This window comes from Malaclemys terrapin, chromosome 7, assembly GCF_027887155.1.
Source record: "Malaclemys terrapin pileata isolate rMalTer1 chromosome 7, rMalTer1.hap1, whole genome shotgun sequence".
In the NCBI taxonomy this organism is placed as follows: domain Eukaryota; kingdom Metazoa; phylum Chordata; order Testudines; family Emydidae; genus Malaclemys; species Malaclemys terrapin.
Window position 1 is genome coordinate 69247890 of NC_071511.1, and position 12618 is coordinate 69260507.

General features: G+C 42.2%; 1 protein-coding gene across 1 annotated transcript in view; it reads left to right on the forward strand.

Annotated features, from left to right (window-relative positions):
* Window positions 1-12034, forward strand: part of ANXA11 (annexin A11) — a 69668-nt gene extending 57634 nt beyond the window's left edge. Inside the window, exons 11-15 of the mRNA XM_054033741.1 lie at window positions 3168-3261; window positions 5172-5267; window positions 8440-8498; window positions 9484-9606; window positions 11282-12034. Coding sequence (XP_053889716.1) covers window positions 3168-3261; window positions 5172-5267; window positions 8440-8498; window positions 9484-9606; window positions 11282-11341 — 432 coding nt within the window. The 3' untranslated portion in view covers window positions 11342-12034. The remainder of the gene's footprint in view (window positions 1-3167; window positions 3262-5171; window positions 5268-8439; window positions 8499-9483; window positions 9607-11281) is intronic.
* Window positions 12035-12618: the final 584 nt, after the last annotated feature.

Consider the following 12618-nt stretch of genomic DNA (forward strand, 5'->3'; position numbering starts at 1 on the left):
TTAAATCCAGTAGGATTTGGTCTACTCAAACTGGGCACATTGAACTGAGAGATTTTTATTTGTTTATTCTCTTTCAAAATGTTTTTACTACCTTTGTTTAGTTGATTTTGTACAAATATTTTCTTTTGACCCTTTAAAAAAATTACTTGTAAAAATAACTGTTCAAAGATTGTTGATGATTCATTTAGGTTGGTTTTTAATAACTTCAGTCGCTTTCTGCCCCCTTCCACCCCCCCCTCCTGTTTTTACAAAACAATATCAAATGACGTCTGTGGCTGAGGTTAGAAATTGCTTTGGAGATCCCCACGAGAATGTGGGTACCTCCAAACATGGTTCTGCTTACTGATGTTGGCAAGCAGGAATTGTCAGGTTCATGTTTATCTGGTGGTTTACTACCAAATACTGTTGGGTGAGCCATTGCACTAATAACAAGAAAAAGTTGAACTCTGTTTTCTGTATACCTTTGTGGGTTCCAGCTCTGTGTGCCCCATCCTCCTTGCATCAGGTTATGGAAATAAAGTCAAACTGTTTTATTATTATTGTAAAATGACATGGCAACATTGGTGCTTAAGTCTCACCTCCTTGCAATGCATGCCCTTGACTATTTTATTCTGATTACAAAGTGTGTTTTATTGGCCCAGGGTCAATGTTTCAGCCCAAGAAGGAGCCCCGAAGGACCCTGAGGTTATGTCTACATTGCAATTAGACACCCATAGCTGACCTGTGCCAGTTGACTCAGGCTCACAGTGATCGGGCTATGGGGATGTTTAATTGCAGTGTAGATGTTCAGGCTCATGCTGGAGTCCAGGCTCTAGGGCCCTCCCACCTCACAGCGGTGGGAGCCTGAACATCTACACTGCAATTAAACAGCCTCTTAGCCAGAGTTAGCTGGTATGGGCCAGTTGTGAGTGTCTAATTGCATTGTAGACAATCTTGACAGAGCAATAGAACTGTGTGTTTCTGCTGCAGGAGGCTGGAAATGGAGCTCCTGAGCTAGGAGGACACAGCCCTTTCATGTTGTGGAATTGTGTTCTGTGAGATGCTCCTTATGTCCCAGTGAGTGGATTTTGAGGAATGAGATGGGAAAGGTGAAAGTGTGTTACTCCTGAGGGAATTCTGCACCAAAAAAGAAAAATTCTGTGCATAATTTAAAATTCTTCAAATTTTATTTGCCAAATAAATGGGGAGGCTCCAACATGGCATTGGGGAGCACAGGCCACTGGCTGCACAGAGATAGGAAATCACTGTGCAGCTCCCACCCGCGACATGGACTCAGTGGTAAGTCTGCACCCAACCTTGACACAACACAAGGGCAGGGCCTACCCCAGAAACACCCCAGGGCCCTGCTCTTCCATGCCAGGTGCACCAGGTGTGGGCAGGCAGGCTCAGTAAGGCATGATCCAAGTGTGAAGGGGCTTAGTGTCGGGGGATCCAGGTGTGGGTTGAGAGGGTTGTGTGTGGGGCAATCTGGGTGTGGGTGGCTCAGTGAGGGATCTGGATGCACAGGGTCTTATTGAGACGTTTTGGGTGCATCAGTAATAAGACTCTGAAGGGGGGGGTCCAGTTGAAGGTGGTTTGGGCTCAGCGGGGGGGAATCTGGGTGTAGGGGGGGGATAGAGCTCGGCAGAGGGATGTGAGGGACTCTGGGAGGGGTGGGTCCAGATGCAGGGGGAGTGAGGCCCAGTGGGGTGGGGATCCAGGTGCGGTTGGTTGGGGCTTGGCAGGGTGGGGATCCAGGTGTGGGTGACACGTCGGGGTGGTCCAGGTGCAGTGGGAGTGGTGCTTGTTGATGGGGGTGGGGAGGGAGAAGGTTCTTAGTGCGGGGAGGGGGACGAGGCTTGGTGAGAGGGTCTCGTTATGAGGTGGTCTGGATGCCCCGAGGGTTAGGCAGATGGGGGGAGCAGTTCCCTGTACAGTGACCCCTCCCCTGGCAGCGGGAAGCACGGGGAGGGGAAGTTTGCAGAGTTTTCTACAGCTGGGGGAGAAATCTGGGGGTGGGTCTGACACAACCCTGGATGCCGTGCATGGGAAGAGGAAATCCTATTCTCCCCAGCCTAGCCAGTACTAGCAGCTGAGCCTGGTTTAGGGTAGGAGCTACCAGCTGGGTCTTCCCCAGTCCCACCCTCTGCCCCACAGTGATTTGCCTCTCTGCTGGCTTTCCTGGGCACCTGATACATACTGCTGGAGAGGGTTAGAGGGTTACATGACCACACTTGTGGCTTCTCTTTGCGCCCCTGTCAGAGAGTCATTTTTCTGAGGGGAAGCAAAGAAATCTGTGGAGGACATAAATTCTGCACATGCGCAGTAGTGCAGAATTCTCCCAGGAGTAGAGTGTCTCTCATGGAAGGCCTCATCCAAAGCCCACTGAAGGCAATGGGAAAAGACTCATTGATTTCAATGGGCTTTTGATCAGGCCCTGATTCTGTAAATTTGTGGCTATGTTGGCGAAAGCCCTTGTGTGGTGGGTGGGAGGGAAGTATGTGAAGCAGCCACAGGCTGAAGACCAGTGTTTTTAAGTGAAATACATGTTTGGAGTAGAGGAAAACTTTCCCTTCCCAACTAACTAAACTTCCCTCAAAGCCCATTAACTCAGGATTTGTTGAGCAGGGAGAGACTTGGATCCTAATGAAATGTTTCACCTTGTCATAGCATGTAGCCACTTACTATCTGTGGAAGTGGGAGAATAAGATCTTTGTGCCAAGTACTGTGTCTTTCTCTAGGTCTGTACCATGCCTGGCCTATTTAGTGTCCTAGTGTGATATAAATAGTAATAAAATTAGCTTTCTGAATCGTGAATTTCATCCTAAGAGAAAAAGGAGAATTCTGAGGAACTCCGACAGTGTCTGGGAATATTTTAGGATGAAAATTAGAACTGAACCTTATCATTGGCAAGAATTACTCTCATCCCATGTGACCAATCTTTTTTTCCCAGGGGTTTCCCCTTAAGGTGGGTACTCTGGAGCTCTTGTAGTCAAGCATCTATACATCTTTCACTGGCAATTATGGGTGCAAATAAGGCTCAAGCTAGTGCCACTCAGGTCACTTGTTGTTCAGACCGAGTGGTCAGTGTTAGAAGAGGGGAAGTGTATAAGTGCCTAGAATGTAGGTCTAACAGCCACCAGACTGGGAAACTAATTAATGAAGTGTGGATTCCTTTTTGTGTTTAGGAGCTCTATGCTGCTGGAGAGAACCGTCTAGGGACCGACGAGTCTAAGTTCAATGCCATTCTGTGTGCCAGGAGCAGAGCTCACCTCAGGGCAGGTAATGGTGTCTTGATTTGCTACATAAATGTCTCCTAAGGACCTTGGATTACACACATACACGTTGCTTTTAGCTTATCCTGCTCTCTGTGTGTGTGTGTGTGTGTAGGCCTATATCTCCCCTAAAGATGAAACTATTATAGAGGCTCATCTTTTGTCTGAATTTGTGTCTTATGAAGAAATTAAGGAGCTCTACTTAATTTTTACATCCACATGCAGTCCCACATATTCCTTGTTACAGTCATATCAGTAGCTCTTTTGGAATCTACACACGAATACTGTAATTGTTTTACAGTTAGCACCATTTTTAAATGCTGGGTATTGGGACTCTGGGGTGGCATGAGAAAGGAAAAGGTCCAGATCTCATCCTTTAAATCTAGTGCCATGCCCAATTAGTTCCCTCTATATCCAATGCTATAGTGCTCTGATCTCAACATGGGTCTTTTCTATTCTCGTCTTTTATCATCCCTAAACAATCTCCCCATTGCTACTCTCAGTGCAGCTCCACTGGTGTTAGCATGGAGCTGTAGTGTAGACAAGGTGCTTTTTAAGGGCTAGACAACATGGTGGTTAAAAACTGCTCTGCACTAGTGCTCCCACCATTGCTACCACTTGTGGAGCTACAGCAGAGAGAAATTTTAGGGAACATGTCTAGTGCAGACACAGCCATAATAGTTCAGAATGTCAGTTTGCAGCTGTAGATGATTTTGGTTGGCATTTTTCTGTCCTCCTCCCCCACAAGTGAAGTTTCATCATGGTCACAGTCTGCAGTCACCCAGCTCTACATCTTGCTCATGGTACAGAGAGAGAGAGTCTATGTATAGACCCTAGACTTCATTTTTCCTTTGGATTTCTGTAGCAACGTGCTCAGCATGGCTAAGAGATGTGGCTTAGAAGTGCCCCAGGGTGACAGAGTAGAAGAGGATGCTTTTTTTTCATCCCTGGTCCTCCTTGTGATCCTGGATTAACAGAGTAGCTGTTACTGTAAGACGGTCTTAAAGGTCACCTTCCAGTCTGTTGTCAAAGTTTTAAAAAAGAATGGCTTAACTTTAGGGAACTGTGACTAGGCTATAAAGTCTTTATGCTGAGATTTTCAAAGGAGCCTAAATGAATTAGGCTCCCAACCTTAACCGCGGGGTTGCTAATTCAAAGCCAGCCCGGGTTGGCAATGACCGGAAAGTTGTTGTATGATTGACAGTCTCAAAGAGGCCAAGATGGAGAAGTGTGGAGAGTGAACAATCCACTGCCACGCAGCCTCTAGATACACTAGCTAGGCTGCCTGATCATTAAGGTGGTGGCTTTGTGGTTTGTTTGGTTTTTTTAAATCCTGTTTGAATTTAAAGGTTTTTTTTTAAGTTTATATTTAGAGGTGTGTTCTAGATCTTTTTAAAGATTGGTGTGTGTGTGTGTGTGTGTGTGTGTGTGTGTGTGTGTGTGTGTGTAAAAAAGGCCTCTCTTTACCACAGACCCCTTTTCTGTTCGTGCTGCTGGGCTCTCAAAGGTTGTCGCCAATAGCAGTACTATGACTCCTATGTCCTTGAAGAAGCAGAAATCAAGACAGGGAGATATGAAGAAGGCATGTCCTATTTATTCACATCCACTCTTCACAATTACCATGAAGAGAAGGGGATAGATTATAAATGCATGGCCTCTAAATGGAGTACTAAGTGTGGGGAAGTCTTGCCAGGCATGAAGGATGAACTTCTAGTTTTATTTTGAAAACTGGCAAACTAGGCCTGAAAAGCATTTGAACCACCGTCACCAAATGCTACTGTAAAGGCTCTGTAAGCATAGTATAACTTCAGAGGAAGCTGACAAGTATAAGCATGAATCAATGCTCATCTTACAAGACTGGCTGCTGAAAGCTCTTTTTTTTCCTTTCTTCCCCAACACCCCCCCCCCCCCCCCCAGTTTTCAGTGAGTACCAGCGGATGTGTAACCGTGATATTGAGAAGAGCATATCTCGTGAGATGTCTGGGGACCTTGAAAGCGGCATGGTGGCAGTAGGTATGTCTTTCTTTTTGTTTCAGTGTAGAGAAGCTGTTGCAGCAATGACGATAGCAGCAGGAATAGCTGCACTGTTTGCACTGCTCGTTCTAGCTGGAGATGGGTTTTTTTTTTTTGTTTTTTTTTGTTTTTTTTGTTTTGTTTTCCACCAGAGGAAACCTGACCTGTATTTCCAGTTTTTCGCATTTTTGTTGGGCCTTCTAGTGAATCTGCCTGCGGTTAATAAAACGTGACAAATAACTTACCTGGAAAGGAAGGGTGAGGCTTCCACTGAAGGCAGCCTCTGGACTTAAAATTAGAATTTGTTAGACAGAGGAGAGGTAATTATTACGCATGTATGGCCTCATTTTCAGAAGTAATGAGCACTTTCCATTGAAGTCAACAAGAATGGTGCGTGTTGAGTGCCTTTTGAAAATCAGACCATTAACTTCAGTGGGCTTTGGATTAGGTCCCAATTCCTTAAACAGCAGCTCAGCTGGGTCAAGCTTTACCAGTTTAGAGTTGCTGTGCATCCTCTCTGTAAAGCACATTGTTAAGGCTAATTTACTGACACATCTGTTCCAAATTACCTCCTTTAAATAACTGTCTTGCTATGATACTTGAGTGCTGCCTCCCACAGAATTCTTTTTTCTTCTTCTTCTTAATTACATTAACAAGTAACTGGTTAACATGGTTCAACAGTCACTAGAACAGGGACATGACAATAAAAATTTGGGCCCTGATCCTGCTGTTGCTGAAATCAATAGCAAAACTACAGCTAACTGCAACAGGAGGAAGAACAGGCCATTTGGCTGCCTTAGGATAAAGTTGCGGGTTCATTTTATGCAAGTTCCAACAAAACTTTTCAAAATGTTGAATTTTATGTAAATATCCTTTATTTTTCACTCCCTAGCTAATGTGCACACTATGTAACCATCCTTTACTAATAATTAATGTTTTTGAAATGCAGTTTTAAAGCTAATTGCTCTCTTAGTTAACTGTGCTTATATTTCTCTGCTTGGCCAGATTGTCATTCCAATGACTTTTTGAAGCCCTCAATGGGACTTATTTCTTTGGCTTTTGCCATGATTGATAAATTCATACCAGATTAATCATATCCTAAGGTTAGAAAGTCAGTCCTACAGAACAGAAATAATAGCAAATTAATTACATATTACCACAGTAAAACTGGTACCCCTTTGGCATCGTATTTAGGACTGAGGATAATGTGTTTGAAAAGGCTACCATTTACCACAGCAAAGAAACTCTATTGTCACATCTTGGATCCTACAGTCTGATCCTTTTAGGAGTGCCCTTTCCCCACATGGAGTCTCACTGACTTGGATGGGACTTTGCAAGAGTGCAAGGTTCCAGTTACAGGACTCGGACTCTAGTTTGCAAACAAAGCAATAACCCTTTTTAATGTGACCTTCATAACATTAATGTTTGATCATTATGTAACACATTGAAATCATCCTGGTTTTGACCAGTTTTTTTACTTGCATAAATCAGCCTTTTCCCTGGGATGATTTGTTCTTTGCACCTAGTCTGCAAAAGTCTAATTGTAAATATTTGTTTCCTTTTGGTTTTTCTGTCTTTAAAGCTTTCTGGACTGTACAGATGGTAATTTACAATAATAGACTCAAAATATCTTGCAGTGCAAGTGGATTGTTTTAGCTGATTATGGTAATCGGAAAACATGCATTTCATGTTTTGTCATCCTATGTTTTGAAGTGAATTGTGCACATCCTTGGCAGTTGTGTGTGTATATGTGGACTGCTGTCTTTCATCTACATTTCAATTAAAAACCAAGAAACCTACATTTTTCTATATAAAGTGTGCATTGCTATAAAACACTCCCTTTTCAGATTTGCTCCTTACGTTTTACCCTGATCTTAGTTGGTTGCTTTTCATACTTTTGTAATTCCCTACGAACTGTCCTAATGAGACGGATGTGTGGTGTGGTTACTGCATCATTTGTTTTACACTTTGTGACTGACTGTTTATTCATATCAAATATGGGATCCGTTTGTAGATTTTTTTCATTCTGTTGAAATAATGGGTGGGATTTTTGTCAGTATATTTTTAATATGCTTTTTTACCTTTTTTATGATTTATGGAAAGCCAGTTCTAGCTAGATTTCACTTACACGGGGATGCCAAGATTTTCAGAAGTCCTCGTGAGCCTGTGTGCAGTTACTAAAACAAAGAACAAATAACTTGCCTGGAAGTGAAGGGTGAGGCTTCCAGTGAAGGCAGCTGCTAGACTCAAAACTAGAATCCCAATTTAGTCTCCTAAATCAGTTGAAGTCAGTGGAAGGTGCTGGGTGCTCAGCAACTTTAGAATGTCACCCCACTGATTTAGGCTCCTAAATGGATTTAGAAGTTAAATTTTATGCTCCTACCCTTGAAAATCTTCCCCACAGTCAACAACTGTAAGTTGAACTGCTAGTATAGTTTGGTAGCTTATCAAACTTGCTGACTATAGTTTTCAGAACTGTTAAAATACAAATTATTTGTGGCTGTGTAGCTGTTAAACTGCCACCTATTTCTGCATGTGCTACAATGGCTATTAAGTTGTCGAAGTCACCTGGAATTAATGCTATGCCATGCAGTGTACTAAATCCTTGTTGTTGGTTATTTCTCTGTCTAAAAATCCCAGACTTTGGCAGCTGGAGGGAAACCAGCTGTCAAGTATTTGAAGGAAATTACAAGTATTTTTGATTATACAGCAAGAGGCTGGAAAGTTGAGAGAATGGGACTCATCTGACCAGCTTAATCACTCCCTTGAACTTTTAGGACAAGAAATTGAATCCACCTTGCAGAAAATTTGCACTAGAACTTCTCCACATCAGGAAGACTGGCGAAGACCTAATGTTGTTCCCCTGCCTCAGTCCCATAACTAGATTCAGTCCACTGACCAAAAGATTCGCTTTTAGCAAGGAAGTACTGAGGTTTCTCGGACACAACTACTACCAGTCTGATGCAAAGTTAGAAATTTTGTCTTGCAAATTAAAAGTTAATTTCAGTGATTAACTCAAGTGAGCAGGAACAGGGGCGTGTGTGTGTGTGTGTGTGTATGTGTATGTATATGTAGAGAGAAAAACATACCTGATTCAGAGCAAGTCCAATAAAGTACAATGATTTTTATTTAGCTGTGAGTAACTAACCTGTTACTACCATTTTTTTTGCAGTTAAGTGCGTGAAAAATACACCAGCTTTCTTTGCAGAAAGACTCCATAAAGCCATGAAGGTAGGTCTCTGTGGCTGTGTGTGCTCTCTCTGTGCATCACTGTATTTTTATATAATTGCATAAGTGCCTTGGTACTGATAAAACATAACTTCATTAGTAATGGGTCAAATGTGTTGAGAGTTTTTGACTGAGCAAAGATTTGATCACTTATTGTGTGAGCATGGAATAAAGCTAATTAGGCTGAGAGGATGAAAATCATCCCAGTTAGGGCTGTAAATGATGTGAAGAGTTTGGGGTGTGCTGTCTGTATTAGGATGGGCACTACTGTACTTACTAATGTCCATATCTTGCCACGTTGTTCATGTTGAAAAGCACCTTTTTTCGATAAGCTCTACATATGTTTTCATGGAATTTCTCCAGGAGTGAGGTATTGCTCACCCAGGAGTAAGGTTGATAGAATCTGGCCTTCAGTAGGGGATTTATTAAAGTAATGCACATGATCATAACCTGCTGTCTGTTTATGAAAGCCTCAATTCAGCAAAGCACTTAAGTGTGTGCTTCAGCCCCATTCAAGTCAAGACATTAAAGTTAAACTAATAACAGTTGTAATGCGAATTTCTGGCCTCCACACCTTGACCTTCCTACAAATGTATTTCGCTTCTATTTCTTGTTCTTGGAGCTAGAGCATGAGTCTAAAACTGGGATCCCCTCAGAAATGCAACTCAGTGCATTTATTTATGCAAAAGACAAGGAAGGGTTGACAATGATGGGAATGTGTGGAATGGGGTGGAAATTCATCATCTCTTCAGTTGTTCTTTGTGCAAGGAACTGAAAGTGGTAATGTCCTGTTAGCACACGCTTCATTCACTAAAGCACTGTAGGCTAAATTCTGCCCTGTGTTTGTCTGTTTCAATCCTATTGACTTTGGTGGGGTTGCCCTGGCATAACATGGGGAAGGATTGGCCCTTGGACTCTCCAATTTGTGTTGAATTATCTAGAATTTACAAGCTGATTGTATTCATGCACTTCACTGGTTTCTTCACAGGGAGCGGGAACAAAAGACAGGACTCTGATTCGGATTATGGTGTCGCGCAGCGAGGTTGACTTGCTGGATATACGCACTGAATACAAGCGAATGTATGGCAAATCCCTCTACACAGACATCACAGTAAGACTTTTTTTTTTTTTAATTATTTGTCTCCTACCGTTGATTCCTGTACATACCATAAAATCCCACTCCCGACATTGAATTACTGAGTGTATGCTCCCTGCTTCTCTCTTCATACATGGAGGGCCAAAGTGCCATAGAAAAGCTGTGTGAGGAGGAGACTGGGAAGAGGCCATACTGGTGGCTTCTGTCTACTCTCCATGGCAGCAGTGGAATGTGGGTTTGGAGAGAGAGAGGCCAAAGGATCAGCAACTCCACAGATTCACTGGCACCCACCTCACTTGCAGAGGAGATATGCGGGTCCCCAGCCTCTACTGAAGTGTAACGGGCTGTAATGGCAGCCAAAGAGACTGACTGCCTGCACAGCAACTCTGTAACCTGACCATGGATGACAGAGAGAGGACTAGTGTCCGCAACCCTTAGCAAATGCTCACTACAAGTCTGTCTTTGGGTGGAGATGCGTTTGCACTATAACTACTAGAATGTAAATTAAAGCCCGAAAATTGGACATGCTGTCAGCTGGGAAGGGGTGTGTGGTTGTGTGTGAAATCAGCTCTTTTATCAGGCAGCAGCAATTGCCAGCGCTAATCAGTTTAAACAGAGTTTGTGGTTCAAAGATATGAATCCATGGTGAGTATTCAGGACACCGTGGATGTGAATTAAAAAGTAGTTATAATATGGCCCCATTTCTGTTTCCTTTGAAGTAAAAGTGGAAACTTCCATTGACTTCAATGCAAACAGGATCAGGTTCCTAATGCATATTCCCCTTGTTAATGCAGAGCAGCCCTCTCCTTCCATTGACCATGGCATAGATCTGATTATTAAAATTATGAAATGTTTAGGATTTGTCCTGGTGTATTGAAGCAACTTCCAAACCCAGCTGAGAACTGCTGTGACACTGTTAATCCACACACAACAGTTAGCAGCCATGTCCAAAACCAGATTGTAGCATGGCTTTAGCTAGTACACAATATTCTTGGACAGAAAAACAGTGTGAGCCCTTTTACAGCACCGGTTTAGCTATCACACATTGTCATTCAGAAACCGATATTTAAAATGATTGTAGCTGGCATGCCTCTGCTCCTAAGGAACCATTGGTGAATTTCAGCCAGTATGGCATTTGTGATGAGATATTGTTAGCTGCATACTGGTGTCTAGTAGGATACTATAAGGGTGTCATTCTCATTGCATGTCCCCATAACACAGCAGGATGGAAGGTCAGAGGGAAAGAAAAGACGGGCCCCATTTTCCAGTTTCCATCATATTGCTTTTATGATGCTGCTCGAAAATTAGGTGAATTTGAATAGTGGAGGACAAGTTGGTGTGTCCTCCATGACAGAAGAACATAACACAGTACTTAGGAGTCCAGGACAGTCTTCTGAAGAAATATGTTCTTGAAGGGTTTTTGCTAGATAAATCCTACTGTGGACTTATACTGTGGTTGGGGTTCAACTCTTTATTAGCCCTGGGATCTGGAATTCAAATGTGGAGTCTAGAATAATGAAGGCTCCTTTTTATTAAAGGCTTCCCTCAGTCCATTTTTAGCCGTTCTGAATGTTGGGATCCGTACAGTGCATATTCTCTCACCTCCCTCACAAAAAACAGAAACAAAAAAGAAGTGTAACAATTGGATGGCTTTCTTTCCCTAACTTTTTCCCTTTGGATTTGTTACTAGGGTGATACTTCAGGAGACTACCGGAAAATCCTGCTCAAGTTGTGTGGTGGAAACGACTAAATGGAGCTTTCAGCTTTTTAAAAACCAGCTGCTTTTCTGTTAACGCGTTAAAATATCAATGTTGGGTTTTGTTTCTTTTTGTTTTCCAAAAAAAACAAACAGGCAGTGAATTGTTTTCCTAAAGCTACTATGCCTATGTAAAACTAACTCTCCATATCTTCCCCTTTCCATCCAAAAATGTATAATGAACACAAGAAAATCTAGCGATTGTAGAAACTGCTCAGGATTTTTTAAGTCACTCTCTAGTTAATGAATAACGGATTATTATTTCTGCTTGCATCCTTAGCTACAATAATTTTGTTTCCTGGTACAAAAATCCCTCTTGTGGTGGTGGTGTGGGGGGGTTGGGGACTTTGTTTTTTGTTTTGGATGCCTTTTCTATGGACATTGTATGAGTCTTTTTTTCACATGCCAATTTTCTTGCATCTGTTGAACACCGTGGTTTTGTGTGCATGAATGGAACCGCCCTCAGTTTGTTTTGCATTTAATTATATTGTTTTTTAAAGAAGTTTTACTAAATACTTTTTTTCAGGAAGACCTGCTCTGCGATTTATGCTTCACTGCAAATATCACAAGAATGTAGCATCAATACCAATTCAGCCTCTCCAGTTACAGTTTTTGGATTGTGCCTTAAAAGCATTGCATATATCTAAAAGAGGATTGTAAAATTAAAGCCATATATCTTTTACACCACCCAGAACAGCTTCCTTTTGTTCTTAATATCATCCTACATTTTTTGTGTTGTGACTCAGTTAAATCATGTTACTTGGGACTTAGATGGAAACATTCTGCTGGAACTGATTAAGGGTTATCCAACCAAACAGAACTGTCTTAGCCAATGACAGTGCCTTGCTAATTGTGCACAGCTATTCTGTGTTTCTTTACTTATGCAATTTCCTGCATGCTGATTAGATGTGGGTGTTTGACATGTTTAATCACTGCTCTGTTTTTTCTCAGTAGGCATGTACCAAATATGCAAATCTCTCTACTCTGACTCATCTCTTCTATGATTGGCTCCTGTAACTCTGAATTTTCAGACCTTTTGCCACAACATGAATCCCTCTTCATTTTGTCACTCCCAAAGAAGGAAAATGTCAACATTTTCAAGAGACTAGGGGATGAGCTAGAGCTGTGAAAGGGAAAGATTTAGGAAAAATGCAAAGCTCTGTTAACTGATTTCATTCCTTCCACTCTTATCTACTAAAACTCAGCCAGGCACCTGTTCCTAGGATAAATTACATTGTTTACACTGGGAGAAGCCTAGGCCTTCCAAATAT